This window comes from Centroberyx gerrardi, chromosome 7, assembly GCF_048128805.1.
Source record: "Centroberyx gerrardi isolate f3 chromosome 7, fCenGer3.hap1.cur.20231027, whole genome shotgun sequence".
Taxonomy (NCBI): domain Eukaryota; kingdom Metazoa; phylum Chordata; class Actinopteri; order Beryciformes; family Berycidae; genus Centroberyx; species Centroberyx gerrardi.
In genome coordinates, this window is record NC_136003.1 from 11546737 (window position 1) to 11567451 (window position 20715).

The following is a 20715-nucleotide window of genomic DNA, read 5'->3' on the forward strand; positions in this document are numbered from 1 at the left end:
TAATCACCGATCTGTGAAATGAAAGGTTTGAGGGCCTGAGCAGGACCTGCTTGACCTCACTTGAGTCTAAAATCAATCGTGTCAGTGTGTGACCCACTTCACCAGAGACATGGAGACCTGGAGATGACCTTATGATGTTTACAAGATACACTTATATAGTATCAGTAGTGCAGTATGCTGTGTCACTGAACTACTGTATCTCTATCTGCATCCCTGCAGTCAGCCCCCCGACTGTATCTCCCTACTTCTATCTGTAGGTTATGTCTCTCTCTCTCTCTCTCTCTCTCTCTCTCTCTCTCTCTCTCTCTCTCTCTCTCTTTCCCCCCTCCTCTTTAGTACTCTGCTTTCATACAGAGGAAGTCCTTGTCTTGAGGGACCAGTGACTGCAGAGGGGTGTTACCGCAGAATTATATTAAATAGCGGGTGTAACCCATCCACCACAACTATACTGAGCTCATCGTCAGTCCTGCGTGGTTAATGGAATAAAACATTAGATCTCTTGTTGAATTAGGTTAGACCAAGCTGTTGTTTCTTCTTTGGAGTTATTCAAGTTTTCAAAAAGTGTGTGCTGTTGACAGGAAGAGCATTTCATGTGAAAGGTAAGTGGTGATACTGATCTCACAAAATGGATACAAGAACATGATGTAAAGTTAGTCTTTATCAGTGTGCTTTAGACTAGAACAAAGCACTGCAAGCAATGTTGTTAGACGTAAATATGTACTGAGTAGAAGTTGTATAAAACTCTTCAAGTGCGTGACAACTTGCTCGTCTGTAATCAATGTTACAGTTCTCTGAAGTAACTGTAAGGGAAGCGAAGTTGCGGGAAATTAAGTAAAGGAGAAACAACATGGAGTGCAACTCACTCCTCACATGATAAATTGGAGGGTTTCTAAAGGGAGGGTAGGTTAGGGTTAGTCTATCTCCTCCAAGTATTGTATTCATATTCTGAGACTTCATTTTCTGCAGTTAAGAGAAATAGTAAGGTGAGAGGAGTTGGGAATAATGAGTTGAGATTCAGTCTTATGTATGTGGTATAAGTGAACCACCAAGACAAGGAGGGGTTGACTAGAAGGGACACTGAATTCATAAAGATAAAGTGGCAACACTTATGATTAGTCCTGTTCCATTATGTCACTGCTACACTTTGGCCCAGTATGATGTGAAAGCCTGGTGCAGCGCAGGTCAAAAGTAGACACTAAAACTATTTGAGCCAGCTCTCCTCCTAGCACCCCGCCCTATCAGCTGATGATATTTGCTGTTGCAACGGTGTCACTATCTCAATAAACTCTTTGAAATCATAACCAGCTCATAACCTTCCAGGGCTTCCAGTGTGACTGAGCTTCGGCAGGAGAGAAGACATAAAACTATAGGGCAGGAAAGAAAGCCAAGACATGATGGGACAAGATGTGTGAAAATGAGTCAGTTACTGCTACCTGGGAGAGAATACAGTACAGCCTTCCTCTGTAGCTGTCACCCCTTCTCTGTGGTGACACATCTCAACAACTGAGACAGGAAAACTAATTAGCTCCGAGAATCTATATACCCTTCCTCCGTTTTTCTCTCACATTTCTCTCACACTCTTCAACTGTTTCTCCCCCTCTCTCTCCGCTGTCACCAGGAGAGGCGTCGGCTGCAGGAAGAGGAGGAGAGGCTGAGGAGAGAGACAGACGAGGAGCGGTTGAAGTTGGCCCAGAAAAAGGTCTGCATCTATTGCACCTGGGTCACATAGGATATGCAAATCCTTTTAATGGCCTGTTTTATGCAGCATATGTGCCAGACGGGTGGGGTTTGCTGCATAGGGCAATAGTGTGAGTGCCAGAAAGTTCCGATTTGAAAGTCAAGTTAGTATAGTTTTTGACTGGCACCTTAAATGACACTATCTGAATTTTCCCATTTTGGTACTCACAGCTGGTTAAAACAGTTGCAAGCACTAGAATTATTTGCAAATACTATTTGACCCGAGGCCTGGTGTGTATCCATTTTGTTTCTGTTGTCCTCCTCCCTCTCCAGCTGCCTCATGGTCAAAATCTATCACTGGTATATGTCTCCCGCCCTGCCTCATGTGACAGCGGCCCTTTGGCTGTCTGCCGAGTGGCTCGCTGGCCGACGCCTAGCTCAGATGTCCTGGGTGGAGTCGCTCAGGCTTAATTATAACTCCGTTATACTCACAGCAATGAATAACCAAGAGCTGTTTTCAGTTACATGTTGCATTTAATAGTCAGAAAGCCTAATTATTTCCCCGCACCATGCCCACCGATTCCTTGTCACTATGTCAACCTGAACTACGTATCAGCAGGAACAGAAATTAATTAAAACTATGCTGACTCCTCTGTTGAAAATAATAAGGTGGTGGTAAAAAAAAAAAAGAGAGGGAGCAAATGAAGGGGAAATAGAAAAGGAAAGAAGGCGCATTATTTTGATATTGGTCGGGTGGCTGAACACGGAGCCCTTATGCATCCCATTTACTATTTCATGGTTGCCTGCTGGGCACACTACCTTGAAAATAAACAACACATAACAACCTATCTTTTTGCCATGCAGTCAGTAGTGCTGCACTGCATCGTGCCCACTCAACCGCTCTCCCACACAAACACTCTGCAACACATTTCTGCTTTCTCCAACCACCCATTGCCTCGGGGCATGTACTTTGCTAGCGGCGGGGACAGACCATTCCCGCTGCAGTTGAATGACTTTCGCCCGGAGACACAACAGCGCATCCTTCTTCTTCGCGGCGGCTAAGTGTGAGGCGGTATTCGTCCGTTTCTCTCACTTAAGCCCAGAGGAGACGATGGCGATGCGGTCTCGGTGTTCTCAGCATCTCCACTCCAATTCGCTCCTCCTGTCTGATGGTGTTTTCTGGTCCACGTCCCACCAAGAGGCTCGTCCGGCTTACGTGGCACAGAGATAAATGCTCCCCATCCGGGATCGATCTGGAAACACCTGCCTTAGATGTCTTATGTATTCGCAGCACGTGTCTCTGTGTGGCTGTCACTTGGAAAACAAGCATGTTGCATATCGGTTAGGTAGGGCTACGTTCATTTTCACGTGCACTAAAACCACACAGCAACATTAGCTGCCTGAGAATGACCCGTCATCACCATGGGGAGATTAGTCACCTCCTGCCCTGTCACTGTACCTGCAGGCCTTTGAATGACTTCCGCTTCAGAGGTTTTTAAAGGAAGCAGCTGCAGTTACAGAACAGCTAGCGCGGCATTACACCTACGACTCCTGACAAAGGGTTCGGGGCTTAAAGTGTCTGAAAATAGATATTGTCAGGTTTCGCGTCGTCAGTCCCGCTCCTGGAGTGACGGATCAAGCCTTCACTCCAGGAGCAGGATGTCTGGGTCTCAGGGCGGTGGCAGGGAGCCGTGACACCTTTTCACTGTCACTCCCAGACAACCGCAGTCTGCTGGCCTCACTCATCCTCAGCTAGATCCCAAATGGCAGCACCGCAGGCCTCGCTCGCTCTGTAGAGGAGCCAAAATGGCAGAGGACCCCTGCCCAGTGGCTGGCTGTTTGTCTTGGTCCCTAGCCACCTGAATGACCGCTTCAGCGTACACACAGGCAGAAGGGGTTAGCGTGCGTGTGTGTGCTTGTTTTGGCCTTGATTCTGTTTTCTGTCGTGGTGATTTGGGGGAATATGCGGTTTAGCAGGAGTGAGCTGGCAGGGGAGGAGGGATACACACTGGGAGATGGCTCAAAGGGCACTTTATGCATATGTTGACCTCTCAGACAAAACAACAAACACATACCTAAGTCAGCATCAACAAACCTTTACTTTTCTCTCCATTTCTTCTCTACATTTGCCCACCTTTCTTTCTTTTCTCTCCATCTCTCTCTGTCCCTCTCTCCCTCTCTCTCTCTGTCTCATAGAGGAAGTCCTTGAGGGACCAGTGGCTTAGTGAGCGAGCACCAGCTCCTGCCCTTCCTTCACTTGCCAGCCTCAGGCCCCATCCTCTGCTACAGGACAGAGCAGACAAGCACACAGCAGAGTGAGCCACATTTTAAACGCTTTATTCAGGCGGACTCAGTTGAATCACAGTCTGTGCAAAATATTACAGGTTTTACAGGTTTATTACAGCAAAATATTAGGTTCAACATGGAGCACAATGAGCACACCTCTGGTTTACACTCTTTATATTATATTTGGCCTACATTCCACATATACAGAGACATGTATGTATAAGGCACATAGAAACCCACAAAGGGCAGACACACCACACCTTACCTGCTGGCACACTAATACATATGCAAGGTCCATGTAGGCAGAACACATTCCATGTCTAAAGATGAAAATATTTACCATGAAGCAGAAAGTACAGTATTTGGGTCACAGATACACTGCAATATTGACCATGACAAGATCAAAAAGAAGGAAGCCATTTGATTGTTGATGTGATGTATCATAACCAAGGACACAGAGACACACACATACAGATGCACACACACACGCACTTACAAAGTCTCTTTTTTTCTTTCCCAAATGCTTTGGATCTTTTACGTAATTGTGGCTGTGCCCTGATTTGAGGATCATAAGACGATAGTAACACAGTAAGCCCTCTCTCTTTCTCCTCTCTGTGCATCTGTTTATGTGTGTATGTGTGTGTGTGTGTGCCTGTCTGTGCTCTGCACATCTGTGTGTGCCGATATGTGTATCAGGGAGCAAACCAAAAGTCAAAAGACGCCTGAGGAAGACGAGGAGGAGGCAGCAGATGTCAGAAAAGAGGAAGACCAAGTCTCCCAAGAAGAAAACAAAGAATCTGTGACCTGTACAGCCACAGCCAGTACACACAACCACTACCAGGTAAACCTCACAGTGCATGTTCAGTATTGTTTCCAGTGTACCATAAGCACACAAATGCATGCACACACACATACACACACACACACAAGCACACAAATCACAATCTTCAGGAGATTCTAGCTTTTAAACATGTCTGTTTATCCAACAGAGCCCAGGTTTTCCATCTACTCTCTTGCACAAATTAAGTTAGAAAATTTGGAGACATAAATAGCCTCAAAATTTAATATGATATGAGAGGCTGTGAAAGGAGTGAGCTTGAGATCTAAACACAGCAGCATGGCCCCCTGCAGCTAACTCTCTTCAAAGGCTGAACCAATTCATTAATGAATATGAAGTCTGATAGGGATACAAAGATACGGGTAAAAAGATCTCTCAGGTCAATTTAGGTCTGAGGACGCAAACTGTACTCTGTCTGGATTCTACTCAAATCCCTTTGCTTTGGCAGTAGTGTGTTAGATAAATAAAACATATAATATATAGAGAATAATCTGCTTGACTTACTCTATACATATAGTCTAGCCAATGAATTATTACTGATTTTACCCCATTCCTAATAGCCCTACTCTTATATTAAGCACATGGATGATGGCACTTGAACTTTCGCCTACATCAAATGCCCCACTTGCTTTACGCAGCCCAACTTTAGCTCACTCTTACACTGGGTACCAACAGCAGGACTGAAATGGCTGCTGGGTAAAATTATCTCAGCACCTCTTAGCATGACGGGGCTGAGCTTCTCTGATGATGTCTGTGAAATATTTATGGCAGGGCACGGGCCTGGGAGGGCGCGGGGTGTGGGAGGAATGTGTTTAAAGTTGCAGACTCAGTGACTGTTTTAAGTGTCCGACTGTGGGAGACATTTCAAATTGTCTCTTCTCTTTGCCCATAGGCCGGCACTGAAGAGGAAGCCCAAGGTAAGAAGTCAACTGTGCTGTCGCTGTCATTAGCTCACCATCAGTTCCTATCTCTTCTTTGTCACTTTGTTGGGTATGCCTGCCTAGAATATATCCTTTCATAACAGATGATAATTTTCCGTAACTAAGACTTTGCCTGATGAATAGTAATTTAATCGGGGTGGCAGAATGGAGCCATGGCTGAGATACAGCTCTACTTAATGACACAAGTGTAACTGACAACTGACTGTAATGATACAACTCGCACTCTGCCTGCATGTGAGTCTTTCTGTAAGACCACCATCAGGGCGACTAAACTAGCAGTTGCCCATACCAGCAATAGCACTTTAAAAAGGCCATATAATCATGTTTACAGCTATAAAAATCATGATTTAGTGCTGATTTGCTCTGCTATATACAGTACAGCCTATATATATAACATTTTTTTCTTCCTCAGTGAGCAGAGCAGCTGAGAGTCACTTCTCGGTACAGATGACACAAAGGATGTTCCATGAAAGCGGGCAAGATGGTCGATCAGGTAATGGACTGGAAAACACATACTGTATAGTACAGTAGACATGGACATTCACCATCCTGGGTAAACTTAAAGGAAGACCCACAGGAATGATTTGTACATCTTTGTTGTAACTGAACATGAACTTGTCTAATAGAGGCTCATCATTTATTGTGTAATGATGTAGCTTAGTAGTGCTTGATTGGAAAAAATGTTTAACCTTGGAAAGGTTAAATGTATGAGAAACAGGGATTTAGACAAAAGAATATCAAGAATAACATTATTTACATTGTATAGTCTCCCTGTAGACCCTTTTATTTAATGCTGTCCATGTTCAACCTTCAGGGTACGACTTAACGATGGAGCGGAGGTGAAGGGCCTGAGCTCAATGTTATATTTAGCCCACTTTGTTATTTCTGTTGGTTAATTTTTTATGCCCGCTGGGGGGCTGTGTGGAGTAAAAAGCGTGCTGGGTTTTGCTCTCTGCGTTCCCCTATATTGTCTACTGTGCCAGCTGATATTAGTCATACAAAGCTCTGATCTTGACCCAACATTAACCTTTGTACCTCTCACCTTATAATTACACCCAGCCCTAGCTTTAAGGGATAAGGTATATTTAAGGACAATTTTATTAGACATAAATGAGGTTTTGTCCTGGACTACAAATGACTTTAAATGAAATATCTATTGGAGAGAATTTTAATATTTATATACGTTTTAGCCTTGAGAGTTGTCTTTGCCTCTAGCATTCTATCTTTAGACTTAATCTGAATTCTGCCCTTGATTCTGAAAATAATTGAAGTCAACTTCAGTATGCCACTTTAGATAATTCTCAAGATCTTTCCCTTACTCTCAAAGTTTTTGTGATACCATGGGTTTGTTTTGTAGGTTTTCCATGTTTTTAAGACAGCTTGCCATGTCTCTTGTGTTGCAGTCCTGGGGATGGTGGCGGTTCAGGTTGAGAGAGACCCCAAGACAGGTGCCACCGTCATCAGGTCAGTGGCCCCCATGTCCGCACCAGCTGGTACTGCCATGGCGACCACTGTGTTCGACGACGGCAGGAAGAGCGTACATGCTGTTGGTGGGTCCGGAGGTCAACCCTCGGCCGAGGAGCTTGGACAGATCTTGAGCGCCATCGATGGGGTTGGGATGAAAGCGCTGCTGGATGACGTCATGGTCACACCACCCAAGGGAGAGATAAAGATAGAGAATGCGGAAGACAACAGAACTTCAGAGGGGAAAGAAGGGAAAGTCCTCTCTTATTCTACCCATCATGCATTGTCACAGGAGAACAATATGCATTTAGAGAGCTCTGGAGGCCACGAACTAAGAGCTGAGCTGGGGATAGAGGGCTGTGCTGAAAGTATGGGAGAGGAGGAGGATGAACAGGAGGAAAGAAGCATGGTGCTGGTGAGAGAGGTTGCTGGAAAAGTGGATAACATGGAGGATCAAAGGATGGAGAACAGGATGGAGGAAGGCCCGGTCACGCTCATGTTCCTGGGCTACACTGATGCTGCGTCTGACCAAGATCAGAGCGTGGGACAAGAGGACTATGGAGGCATGCTCACTGTGGAACGAGTGATCATCACTGATGAAGGAGAAGAAAAGGTCTTAGGACCACTTAGGTCCGCTTCTTCTCAGTCTAGCTCTGCCTCTGGGCCTGGGCTTCACTCTAGCAGCCAAGGCCTCAAGGACTCAGTAGTGTCCGGTGCGGACAGGAATGTAAACAATGGAGATCTTGGTGGAGAGGCAGGGAAAGAGTCCCAGGAAGAAGGGTTTCAGGACATTCCACTGGATGGAAATGGAGCAGGAGTAAAAGTCCAGGGAGAGGAGGCTGATAAGGGATTGCATAATTCAGCCTCACCTAGTAAAGCAGAGGGAGAAGGCACTCCCAAGCGCAAGACCTGTCAGTGCTGCTCTGTCATGTAAGAGATTAATGAAGAGATAGACCACTTCAGTTATCAATAACTAGGCATTGGTCCTGTTCTCTTTTTCTTGCCTTGTGCCTTCCATTAGTTACTGTATGCTGCATTGCTGCCTTGTGATTGAAGGTTCTAAATATACTTAATCTGCTGGAAGACATAAGACGGGCTCATGTTGGTGCAACAGTGTGGCCTTATGACAGGATTGAGGGTTTGGCTTGAATGCTTGGCCCTGATTTTCAAGTGGTCTATTTATTCTTAATTCATTCTAGTGTTAACTTGTGCCTTTATGCGCCCACTATTTCACTTCACTGTGCCAAAGAAAGAAACCACTATTATTTTTTTTAGATCTTCTCTAGCAGCTGTGAACTGACAACAGCTCTGAAGGACTGTTACAAACCACTTCTCCCTCCTGGTGGACAGAGCTAAGAATTGCAACATAAACTCCTGCCACAATTTTCATCTCAAATTCCTCCTTTCCCTTCCGCCTTGGGACTTGGTCTATGTCCTGTCAGCCAAAAAGACTCCATATGTTTAGCAGCGTTTCCTCTGGGAATGGAAAAAGCCAAAGATGTTGAGCAGAGGATGCATGTTTTCTAGTTTCAGGTACATATTTTTCTAACACTAATCATGGTCTGATGTGTATATTAAATTAACATTAGCTAAATTTGAAAATTAAATGTTAAGGTGCCTTCTTATAATTACAATTTTAAAGTATAATTTTAATTTTAATATTGTATTCCCTTACTCACTAAAGCTAAGAAGTGTTTTGTTCATTTTATTCAGTGTGTAAACGTGGCTATGACTGTAATTAAATATAAAATTGATTCATTCCAGTGGACGGCAACTGGAATATATGATTATAAAACCAAATATATTTGATATTATTAAGTTCTTTGTGTCTAAATTCTTCGGTTAAGATTCCAGTCTCAGTTAGATTCCAACTGTCCTCACAGACTGTGTCAAACAGTAGTTTCTATATCCTATAAGCCCCCCAAAAAACCAAAAGACTAGACAGTATGCAGAAGTTATCAGTGCTGTGCCATTTCTCAAGCACAGGCACTCAATTCCAAATCTCCCACACAGATGCATGTAAGGTAGGACTGTGGGACTGTTTGATTCAACACTTTATTTATTTATAACAGGAAAACAAGTAAACATGTCGTCTCCTATGAATGATGCAGCCACCCCTTGGGCCAATCAGTAACAAGTAAACAAACGTTGCAGTGTGTATGTATTAGTTATCATCGTGACAATCTGCCTTAATGGTACTGCAGGACACCACTTTATCATTTTGTGCTAGCCCATCCGACTCTTGCATGGTAGTAAAGGTAAAGGTAGACTTACCTTCACCAAAGCATAGTACATACACAATTTAATGTAAAAAGATCATACCATTAAGTTGCTTTGGGAAACCCATACCAAGCTGTTGCTGAGAGAGGCAGGGACTGTGGGTGGTGATGCATTAGGAACTTTTTGTAGGTATTGCTCTTAACAGCAGGCAGGAAAGTGAGATGCAGCATGAAATATTAATTCAAATCTTTCCTGGCAAAAGCATGTTACTATGTGATTAAAGTAACAATGCTTAGGCAACTCCTTGAACACTGGTGCAAATCAGAACTGCCCAAACAGTTGCCCTGTGTGTCACTGCCTTGGTGCCTTGAGTAGGCATGTCCCTCCTACAGGTGCTAAGTAGATCAGCTGGATCATCAGCTGAAACATCCATATTACCATCAAGGTTTGTACTATTACACAAAGAACACGACCGCAACGCTCCAATCAGGTGGGTCTCTTCCTCCAAAATTTTATGCATGATGTCTCTATCTTTGTATCTGTCTGTCTGTCTGTCTGTCTGTCTGCCTGTCTTTCTGTCCCTCTTGTTTCTCTCTCTTATCTAGTGCCAGTTTCTGATGGTACTGCTTTACCTGTTGATAGTGTGAGAAAAGCCTCAATAGAGTGCAAGGTCATGCCCTAGTTGTCAAAATGTAATCTTCCTCAAGAATGAATAATAACAAATGTGATATGATATGCTTATATATACTACTACCAGAACAGTCAGAATTTACCACAGTCACACCAGTAGCCGGTTTTGGATTATGGGATTATGAAACTGCATGTACAACACAACTTTAGTCAAGTCTTTGAATATTTATGAATGGTGTTTACAGTAATCTAGAAGAGCCTTGTTTACAACAAGAGAGGAGAGAGTGTTCCTTGAAAGGGGAGGTGGAGTGAACAGGCTAAGCTCATTAACACGTATTAATGTGTCCTGTTGCATGAGTTTCATACCCTACATGCGCTGCTGTTGATAATCCTGAACTGCAGTGTGGCTGGCGATAAACCCCTGAATGCAGGTGTAAATATAGACTCTTAAATCTAAACCTGCAGCTCAGGCAACCAGATTATGTTGGGACAATATTTCTATTGAGGAGAGCACATCTTGTGAGAGTATTCAAAAACACTACATACTGTATTCTCGGTTTTCTGTGTCAGTGTAGGACTACAGATACAGAGTACAGGGCCAATTATAACTTTGGTAAAGAGGAATTGATTGAATAGGGCTGATCTCAGACATCTAACCACAGTACAAGTCACTGTGGTGCATGGATACATATATCAGAATAGGCAGCAGCCTGAGGAGTTTGGTTGTTATACCAGAGTGAATGGGGGAGAAAGCATGATCCGCAACAGGCAGACTGTTGAGATGAATACTCTCTGTGGCCTGCCAGGCTGGCAGATACACAGAGTCTGTGCCAGAACAGACAGCGGAAAGCTGATTACTCTTTCCCTTGGTCAGCAGGATGCAGGTCACAGTGGGGGAGAAAAGTCACCTAAAGAACATAGTGGCTGTATGCCCTTCGACTGCTGCAAAAAATAAAGTAAACACCAAAGTCACTTACAATAACTTCCAATCATTTCAGTGCTTTTAAACTAATATCCATTATTTGATTATCATGATCACTTTCCAGTAAAGGAAGCAAGCTTTAAGACATGCATCTTGAGAAAGTTAATACAGGTGGATTGTCAGTCAATGTAAATCAAAATGAAGAAAATCTGCACATTTTTTCAAAACATTTTGTAAACACCATTCATAATCTAGTCTGGTTCATTGATCTGGCACACTGAAGGCCTTGTTAATATTGTAAAAGCTGAAAACTCAGCCAAAACAAATTAGTTGTTTTGTATTGTACTGTATGAGTGGCTGTACTTAAATAATGTCTCTGTAGTTCTAGACTATAATATTTATCTAGAAAATTATTTGCATTCTGTAGGCGGAAAAAGTGAATTTTATCACCTGTGACTTTACTGCAATAATCAGTCTATCATTACAGTTATGAGTAATAGGTAGCAAGTAAACGATGCTGCCAATGATACTCATAAGAGATTTTATCATCAACCTTGCTGACACTTTCTCATGTTCAGACCCAAGCCGAGGGTACTTAAAGGGGAAGAAAGAAAGACATTCAAAAGTGCTTCAAAGGCTTGTCACCATGGCAACAACGGATTCCATACTCAGCCCTCAAAGCCCAGTCTCCCTGGACGACGATGGTCTTTGGATGAAGATGGACTTCAACCCAGTAATGGACCACACAGAGATGACACAGGGCAACCAGTTGCTAATCTCTGGTGAAAGGCCCCAAGAGGGCACTGAAGTCGTCCCCCCTCCCCCTAAAGTGATCACAAGGTACTATAGCGTGATGGATGATGAGGGTGAGGATGATGTCTTCATCCCTCCTCCTCCACCGCCCTACATGGCCCCTCCACCGCCAACAGGGGGCAGCAGAGGTGCAAGTGATTCCGGTGTCAGTAATTCCAGTGTGACCGTTACAAATGGGGCAGTTGGCGTCACAGAGGCTAAAGCAAATCCCAACAGCTTAGAATGGCATCACGGTGAGAAGCAGTTAATGGCAACACAGAACAAGGTGGATGAAGGGACAGCGAATCAGGGACAGATAAACCTGTCTACGGAGAGTATGGATACTACAACTCTGTCCGAAGAAAAGGACTCAACACCATCAACAGAACAGGACCAAACAACCATGGAGGGCGGCAGCATTCTGACAGAAACATGTTTCGATCCATCTGAAAGACACCAGCAGAGTAACACAACAGGTAGGAGTCCAGGGGACCAAGAATCAAATAAGAGATCTGAGGATATTGTAATGTTGTGTGAGGAATCAATCTCCACACAGGAAAATTGGACTGAGGAAAATAATATGGAGGAAAAAAGATTTAAAAAGAGGTCAACTGAATCTCTTGGAGAATCTGAGGACATTCCTTGTCTTGCTGAGACAGACTCAATACTAACAAGAGAAACTATTGACAGCAACGCTGTAAAGACAAATGCCCCAACACTGCCTGCTCTCAATGTGAGTGATAGTGACTTCAGCCCAACACAGAAAAAGACGTGTGGGCCACCAGAGCTCTGCAAATGCAATCAAAACAAGACAGACACAGCAACCAATCAGCCAGAGGAACCAGCAGAGGTGACCGGTGATGATGAAGAGCACATTGACACTAGATCTTTGAACTATAATGTTACAAAGGAAGAGTGGGTGAGGAGAGATAGTGCCTCCAGTGAAATCCCATTGACCGACCTTCCCATCTCCAAAGACTCATCCATAGACTACAGAACAGAGCCTTTACCTCCATCTGATGACCAGGAGGGGGGAGATGAGGGGCCAGACAAGGTGAGAAAGGGAACTGAGCAAGATGGAAGTAGTACAATAGCTACCGATGTCGAAGAGTTGCTGCAACGCCTGCAACTGGTGCAGCAGAGACAGGATGTACAACAGGTGTCAGATAGTCCTCTGCCCGCAGAGCAGGTTGTCCGAGAGACAGCCAGTGAGACAGCAAGAGACGGGGAGGTCGAAAGGGGAGTGTTTGGGGTTGAGGGAGAGGATTTGGAAGCAGGGGGAGGGGATCTGACAAATGAAGAAGAGAAGGGAGAGAGGAGATTTAACACTGACACGGATCAGGGAGGGAAGACAAACCAGGTGGAGGAGGAAAAGAGAGAAAAAAGTGAGAGTGAAGAGGCAGGAGAGAAAGCAAAGGCATCTTCATCCACAATGCCTGCCCAGCCCGACCACCACAGGGTCACCAGGGTGGAGGCAGATAACTTTGATGATGATCAAAGTGACAGCGGGGTGTCTGCAGATTTCTCTCCAGTCACCACCCATGAAACACCCTCCACCCAAATCCCCATCCCAGCCATCCGCCACCAACTCTCAACCACTGAGACCTTCATGGAGAGGGAGATCAACCAGACAGTGCAAGGGAAGCAGAATCTGCAGAGAGCTGAGGGCCTCTTTAACCTTACAGATAATCCAGATGTGTTGGAGATCCCCTTTAAGACCAACATCTTGCCCAAACCGCTGCCCACCCAGGCTGGTCCGGGCCAAAGCACCGAGTGGCAGTTCTCAGAGCAGAAGATGCAGAAGGAGATAAGTCAGGAGATTCAGAGAGAGCTGGTGCTGGTCAACCAGGGGAAGATCCCCGGGGGGTACAGTAAAGGGGCAACCCGCCAATTGAAGGAGACAAAAATGCTGTTTGAGGCTTTCCAGCAGGATAACACAGAGGGACCGACCAGGCACAGGAAACCCCCTTCAACTTCGTTTAAAGGTCACGTTTACCCCTCAGTTCTAGAGCGTACACGCAGCCTGGAGATGTTTTCGCTCAAAAGCAGCCCCATTTCCAGAGCACATTCTCAAAAGATGTACAAATCCGCAACCTCTGAGAGGGAGCAAAGTCCTGAAAACCCAAGATCTAAGAGCCCGGCTGGGGGTTCACGGGACAAAACACGTTTATCCCCCTACCCAAAACAAGACTGGCACCTGCGCCTGCACAGAAGCATGGACTCCCTCAACACTGATGCATCTACCTCAAATGTGGACATTGGGAGCAAACTGAGGAACAGGAGCCAATCTCCCATCCTCAAAGAAAACCCCTTCTTCAAGCTGCGTCCAGCCCTAGCTCTGAAGCCGGAGGTGGAGAAGGACATCCGAGAGGCCAAGGAGAGGGAGGAGGAGCTGCGCAGACAAAGGTGCACTCTGTATGGAGAAACCAAGCAAAATAGCATGGAGGGAGAAAGCTCATCCACCATACTCACATTACCAGGTTAGTTGACATGAGCTTTGTGACAAGTGCAGTTCAGCAATTGAGCTCATTTGTATTGTGTGTGTGTGTGTGTGTGTGGGGGGGGGGGGGGGTGCTGCCTAGAGGTTACTTTGTATTTCTTAATCCAAATTAGAATTTATTTATTCTGAATTTATAAATTCAGAATAGAAAGCAAGGATGTCTTCATCCACAATGCCTAGCCTATTCTGAATTTATACATTCAGAATATTCAACTGAAATGCCATTTGATGGATTATGCATTACTCTCTATAAGGAGAAAAAATAAGTAGAAAATCCGGTGAGGAGTTTATAAGTATTATGGATTACTCTATGGATTATGCATTACTCTCTATAAGGAGAAAAAATAAGTAGAAAATCCGGTGAGGAGTTTATAAGTATTTCTATCAGGTTGCTATGATACAATATGCATATACTGTAGAAGGTATGTCTAAAAACCTTCCTAAGAGAAGGAATAAATGAGAGAGTCAGTTAGAGCTTCATTCATTCCACATCCCAGGCTATTCCAGCCTTCCGCCGCTCAGTCTGAGCACTTTAATGAATGCCTCTCTACATTAGCATCACATAGTGTTATCCAAGGAGTCTTATCGACAACTTAGTGTCATTCCTGTCACCAACAGTTAAGGGCACATCACTCCAGCAGTGGCCTGATCTGAGTCAGCAGATGCCAGTGGGCTGAGTGACTTTGGTGACAAGATGTAACCAAGGCTACTATCTGCACTCCCACTAGAGCCAGGGGGCAGTTCTGGTAGAGCTATAGTGTTGTGTAAATACGAATGGCTTCAGACAGCTGATATGTCTTGATGAAAGCACTGCGGTTAGTGTTGTCTATGGGTGTGTATGTGTGTGCACGTATGTGTGGAGGGTCCGGCCTGCAGGGGGGCTTGGAGACCTGTGAAGACAGCGCAGCCAGCCAGTCATTATGTAGCTTCATATTAGTGTATTCAACCACTGCTACTGGATAATGATGCGCGGGTTGACGCAAGGTGACGATGACGAAGACACATGTGACAGTGATATTATGTGTCTGGGAGCTGGGCTAAACTGAAGATGACTCATTCCTAAGGTTAAATAATAATACTGTGTTATTTTATTAACAATGACACAGTACCGTATGAGGATTTTATGAGAATGTTAGATAAACTGTGATATCTTTTCAGAAATCAGAAATTTGTTTTTTTTGTTGTTTAAATAACATTAAAAACATAACCATGATAGGATCACATATAACAATCAGGAATAAAGTGCATGGCTTTGACTAAACTGGGTGTGACTACAGTGAGGTTATCAGAGATGGTACAGCTATGAGCTTCAGGAACGAACCCAAACAGCATGGGTTGTTTTCAAGTCAACTCCAGTCAAGTCAAGTCCTTCTTCATACTCCCTAGGAGGGAAATTCGGGTGACAGCAGAACCCACATTAAAAACACAGTTTTGAAACACAGAAATTACACATAGAAATAAAACGAATAATAAAATAAAACGAATAAAAATACTAAGATGTTAAAAAGTGATTTAAATGGTTCATATCGCAGTTCAGTTCATGGCGTTTCAGTCTAGTTTGATTTACAATTGGCAAAAACCTTCATAGTTTCATGAAAAACTGCTGGCGGAAATCAAATCCCTTGACATACTGTTCCTTTCTCCTCGTCCCTCCTGTCCTTTAGATGTCAGGAAACAGTCCAAGGGGAAATTGGATCGGATCTGGCCGCCACCCTCCAAGAAAGACCAGATGAAATCTGGGCAGACACAGGTGATGCGTCAGGTCTAATTACTGTAAATAGCTTCTCTCTTGTTTCCTCTCTCCTTCCGTCAGATCTGTGCATGTGTTTTGTGTAGAACACTGGCAAGAACCCGCTAACACCATCTGACATCATGTCATGCTGTCATTGATTTGTGGAAACACTGCAGGATGAAGTATCATCAAAAGGCAAAAATTTGACATAAAGTTATAAATATTATGTTTGGTTTTTAACCGTAGGTGTGAGGTTTAAATATATTAAATTGACTTTCAAATACCTTCTTGTAATTGTCTAGGCTTTCTCGGGGTTGTACTGTCCTGTGTGACACCGCAAATTTGAAAAGTATTTGAAAATACTATTTGTATCAAAAATATTTTGTACTGTATTACTAGTACAAGTGGTGCTAAAATTGATTTGAAATTCAGAGGATCAAGAAGAGTGAGCGAGACTCCTGCTAATCTGCCATTCTAAATCCAGGTCTTTTCCCCGTCTTATCTCACAGCAGGAGCCAAAGGGTCACAAAGCAGGTCAGAGGGCTCCTCTGTGGCAGCGTTGGGAATCCGGCCTGATCAATGGGAAGCCATCGAAGGAAAATAATTAATATTGGCCATCTTGACGTCTTAACATTCCAAATAGAATACCTATGATACAGCCATACAATTCAAAACGGAAATTAATCAGAATGACCAAAATCCTTGAAGTAGTTCCAGCTTATATGCTTTCTGGCTCTTTTAACTCTGCTTTGTATGTGTGTCAAATATGCATTTGTTTTTTTGATATCTTTAAACACTAATTTGTAGTTTTATTCAGCTGATAAATAAAGCAGAATGATCAGTTCAGGCTTCTCTCCTTGAGAACCAATTGTTTTTCTCTGTTCATTTGCCGTATACATTGTTTCCATTGCGGTATTCAATTTTAGTTTTGCACATAACTCAGTCCAGTAGAGAATTGCATATTATTATCAAACAGCTCAATAAACAGTGGGTAAGACATAAATACTTATTATTTTCAACCCAACTGTGCCTGTTGTTACTTGTTCAAAAATATATTACTTTCTCTGTTGCTGAACTCTGGCATCCCATTAAAAAAACCTGCACAGTGTAAGCTTTTACTTACTGTCTAACACAGAGCTCAGGCAGGATTTGGGCCATTCAGGGTGTGGCTCTGATCACTAATTTTAGACACAATGCTAGTCAACTAGTCAAGAGTTGGGTGAAGTCTCACATTGAGATTGGATGCAGTGGTTTTGTCTAATGCAATGTTTGGACAGTGTCACTAACATTGCCAGTTTTAGGGGTTCAGTCACCTCTGGGTCCACCCATACTAAAAGCAGATAACATGACTGCAAATGGCAATGTTAAGCTCAATGTTTAGGCATTGAACCATAAAATTTCAAGATTCAAATAAGTCAGAATAACTGAACATAATTTTTGAATGCAAGTGGGTGTAACATGCATTCTATAATAAACATATGAATCACCCCAGAGACAGGACTGTTGAATGGAGATGAATGAACTCAAATCTCTATGGACAAAAGGATAAAACACCACTGCACATCTTCCACCTTTGTTGCACAAATAAAACTAATCGATGTTTGAGTACTTAGTACCAAAGGCAAGTAGCACCCTCTAGTGGCATATCCCCTAATTGAGACACTTGATATATATTGAGAATTGCTCCCACATGTCCTTGGATTCAGTGTCAATGGAAAAAACTTGTTTTGATTATACATGGCCAAGTTGTCTGGTGCCCAAATGTAAAAGGAGACCCATGGTAAATTAAGCCATCCGAAGAACTTCAGAAGAACTTTCACAAGTCAACCATTGATCACATTTACTAGAGCGAGTTCAGCTTCTAATCTAGGAGTCCACAGACAGGAGCACAGAGCTTAGCCAGTCTAAGTACCATCTGTCGGCCCCAATGATTCTGCCAAGGGAGGAACAACTTTCTATCTGCCCTTCCTGGCTCTGCTATCCCAGTGTTAATTGGCTGCAGTTCTCACCATCCCACTAACAGCAGGCACAGCCAAGGCGTAGGTTTCAGCTGTTACAACATTTCAAGATGGCTTCCCTAAATGTCCTGCACACAGATCCAAGATGCCAGATGTGAATGTTTGCTTTGAGTTTAAAGGGATTTAAGATTGCTCAGATGGAAAATCTTACAAGCTCTTCGAAAACACATGCAGTAGAACACACACTCACACACACAAACATACACACACTGCACACAGCATGTCACATGCATGAATTCCATGTCTTGCTTTATTCGAATCACCAGCCTCAAATTGATACTGCTGTATCTCTACATTACTTGAGTGGAAGGCTGATGCGGATGGCGCCTGGGGAGTCTGGCGTGTCTCGTACCGGGCTCTTCTCTTTGTCCGTCTGTGGCTTGGATCAGGTGGAGCACTAGGGAGTTGATGCCACCTCCCAATGTGAGCATCAGCATTAAGAGCAGGACATACATCTTCAGCACCTCCCAATATGTGCTGGTCATCTCTCCTGATGACCACAACAGATTCAAGTTGATCAGCACAGCCAGGGTCTCTACAACTTCAAACACCCGCTGCCACACCCCAATCCCACCAGCGGGGAACGACATCTGAGGAAAGGCCCGGCGCTCCTGGTCGCACAGGTTCCACATGTCGAGGCGGGATTTGACCACGGTGATGAAAAGGCACCATAAGGCACACTGCGGGTAGATACAAGAGAAGAACATGACATGGCAGTAGGAGATGAGGAGCTCCAGGTAGCTCCATGTCTGGGAGTCACTGCCTGGCCTGGTGCTCTGTTCCAAAATGTCCTTCACGATGGGCGATTCGTTGAGCTGCGATTCCTGATAGCCACGGCCAGGGGGCACTCTTCGCACCCTACGTCCCAGACAGGGCAGTAGGGCAGCAGACAACAGCTTCAGGGTCAAATGAGTGGCCAGCTGCACTGCCAGGTGATAACGCAGTTCACTGAAGTTCCTCAGGACAAGGGCTGTGTAGACGTGGACAGCAAAATGGTTGAAGAGGCAGGAGAAGATGAGCTCAGGGAGTAAGTAATGTTGTTGATGGAGTTTAGATTGCTGTCTTTGCTGTCTGTGAGGGTTGAGACTGTTGGAAAGCTGATATGCCACGCAATCCATCCCAGCCATGGCTAGCGTGAGAGTGACCTCAGGAACGTACAGAACACTATTGTAGTAGAGAGCAAGATGGTCCTCTGTCCGTAGTAAGGCCCTAACCTCTTCATCCAGAAGCATGTAGGTTAAGATGAGGCAGGAGGACAGAAAAATGGTGCAAGTTAGGAAAACCAGGGAGTGAAGTAGTCTCTTCCAGTGCATCTCCCCAAAGGAGAAAGCATCATCATGGGTCTGAGCTGGAGGTGGACTTGGAGATGGAGGTGGGTCAGAAACCCTGGGAGCCCCTGCTTCTTGTGGAGATGATGCTGGTGGTGACACTAGTGAGGACTGCTGGTTTTGTACAGGCTGCTGGGTCACCGCTGTGCTCCAGTGCCTCTTCAGAGACTTGCTCTTGTACTCCCAGCCTTGCAGGAAGACGGCTGACCACACCATATTGGAGAGGCTGAAGAAGACCATGCCATTGCCCAGGTTCATGGGGCTGAAATACAGCAACACTGACAGAACAGCTTTCAAAAGGAGGGAGTGGATTAGTCTGCCCTGGAAGCCAAAGTAGAGGGCCACTCTCTCCCCAAAGTAATCCCTTATCTCCTCCAGCCATAGTAGATGTTCATTGTTGCTGAAAGGTTTGAGGCCAACACACCAGCCAGCTTTTAAACTATGCTGCCTGGAAGCCTCATGAAGTGGGTAGCTGTCAGTGATGACACCATGGCAACACAGACTAGCAATCACAGCCTCTCCTGGAGGGATATGTATACGCTGGAACACCTGCACTTCCTCCCTCTCCCCCACACACAGTTTACTCAAAATCCTTTGTAGCAGGGTCACACACTTGGCAGACGACAGTATTCCACTCAGTCCATCAGTGTGGTGTCTGTCTCTTGGACCTCCTACTGAGGGGGCCGTACAGCGAAGCCTGGGCCTGAAGAGGTCTTCAACTAATGTTACTTCCAAGAGCAGCCTCTCAGGAGTGGCTCCTACCACCACCATGGGCCCCCCTGCCCGAGTCCGGCCGATCACCATACCCAGTATGTCAGCTCCTCCTAGGATTTCCGGCGCTAGAAATGTCCCAAGGATCCAGTCCACTGTGTCAGCCTCCACCTCTGGGTGGAACTCCAACAAAACCAGTGAAGTGACGTCATTAAGCCGAAGCAATGGCAACACAGAGGCAGCAATGTTTGTGTTGAGCAGGTCTTTCCTCCCTGTGTTCCCTCCTCCTGAACGTATGCCATCCCTGATGGTGGCCATCAGCAGATACGTCTCCTCCTTTCTACCTGGCTGAAATAGAGGGGTCTGTGTAATGGTCACCAGCCCCCTGTTGTTTTCTCTGGGCTACACAGGGACCCACCCCAACTGTGTTTCAAGTTTGTAAGGATAACAGCACAGTGAGTCTAGATGGAACTCTGCCACTGTGGCATCATATAGCATCAGAATGCCATAGAGAGCTCCCTGTCATTTTAAATCAGTATGTCATCAACTTAACATGTTGTTGGTGTGATGTTGGAAATATTACATTATTGACATTAGTGAACAGACACTGGGAATTTTACATCAGTGGCAAAGGTTAACAAAGTAAATATGCTACC

The 20715-nt window shown here is 44.6% G+C and overlaps 3 protein-coding genes across 4 annotated transcripts; 2 read left to right on the forward strand and 1 right to left on the reverse strand.

The window, feature by feature from the left end:
• Positions 1-480: 480 nt before the first annotated feature.
• On the forward strand, positions 481-8981 carry LOC139911063 (uncharacterized). 2 transcript variants are annotated; one of them, XM_071898556.2, is made up of 7 exons: positions 481-599; positions 1619-1699; positions 3874-3992; positions 4660-4804; positions 5694-5718; positions 6155-6235; positions 7146-8981. In XM_071898556.2, the coding sequence occupies exons 6-7, from the start codon at positions 6190-6192 to the stop codon at positions 8138-8140; spliced, it is 1041 nt and encodes a 346-aa protein (XP_071754657.2). In that variant the 5' UTR covers positions 481-599; positions 1619-1699; positions 3874-3992; positions 4660-4804; positions 5694-5718; positions 6155-6189; the 3' UTR covers positions 8141-8981. The 2 variants fall into 2 exon arrangements, with proteins under 2 accessions (XP_071754657.2, XP_071754658.2); XM_071898557.2 differs by lacking the exon at positions 3874-3992.
• A 4974-nt stretch (positions 8982-13955) lies between these two features.
• Positions 13956-16673, forward strand: LOC144539441 (uncharacterized). The gene is made up of 3 exons (XM_078284402.1): positions 13956-14250; positions 15935-16020; positions 16512-16673. Exons 1-3 carry the CDS (start codon positions 13986-13988, stop codon positions 16608-16610), a joined length of 450 nt encoding a protein of 149 aa, XP_078140528.1. The 5' UTR covers positions 13956-13985; the 3' UTR covers positions 16611-16673.
• Positions 16674-18310: 1637 nt separating this feature from the next.
• LOC139911055 (anoctamin-10-like) lies at positions 18311-20377 on the reverse strand. The gene has a single exon (XM_071898548.2). The coding sequence runs from the start codon at positions 20375-20377 to the stop codon at positions 18311-18313; it is 2067 nt and encodes a 688-aa protein (XP_071754649.2).
• Positions 20378-20715: the final 338 nt, after the last annotated feature.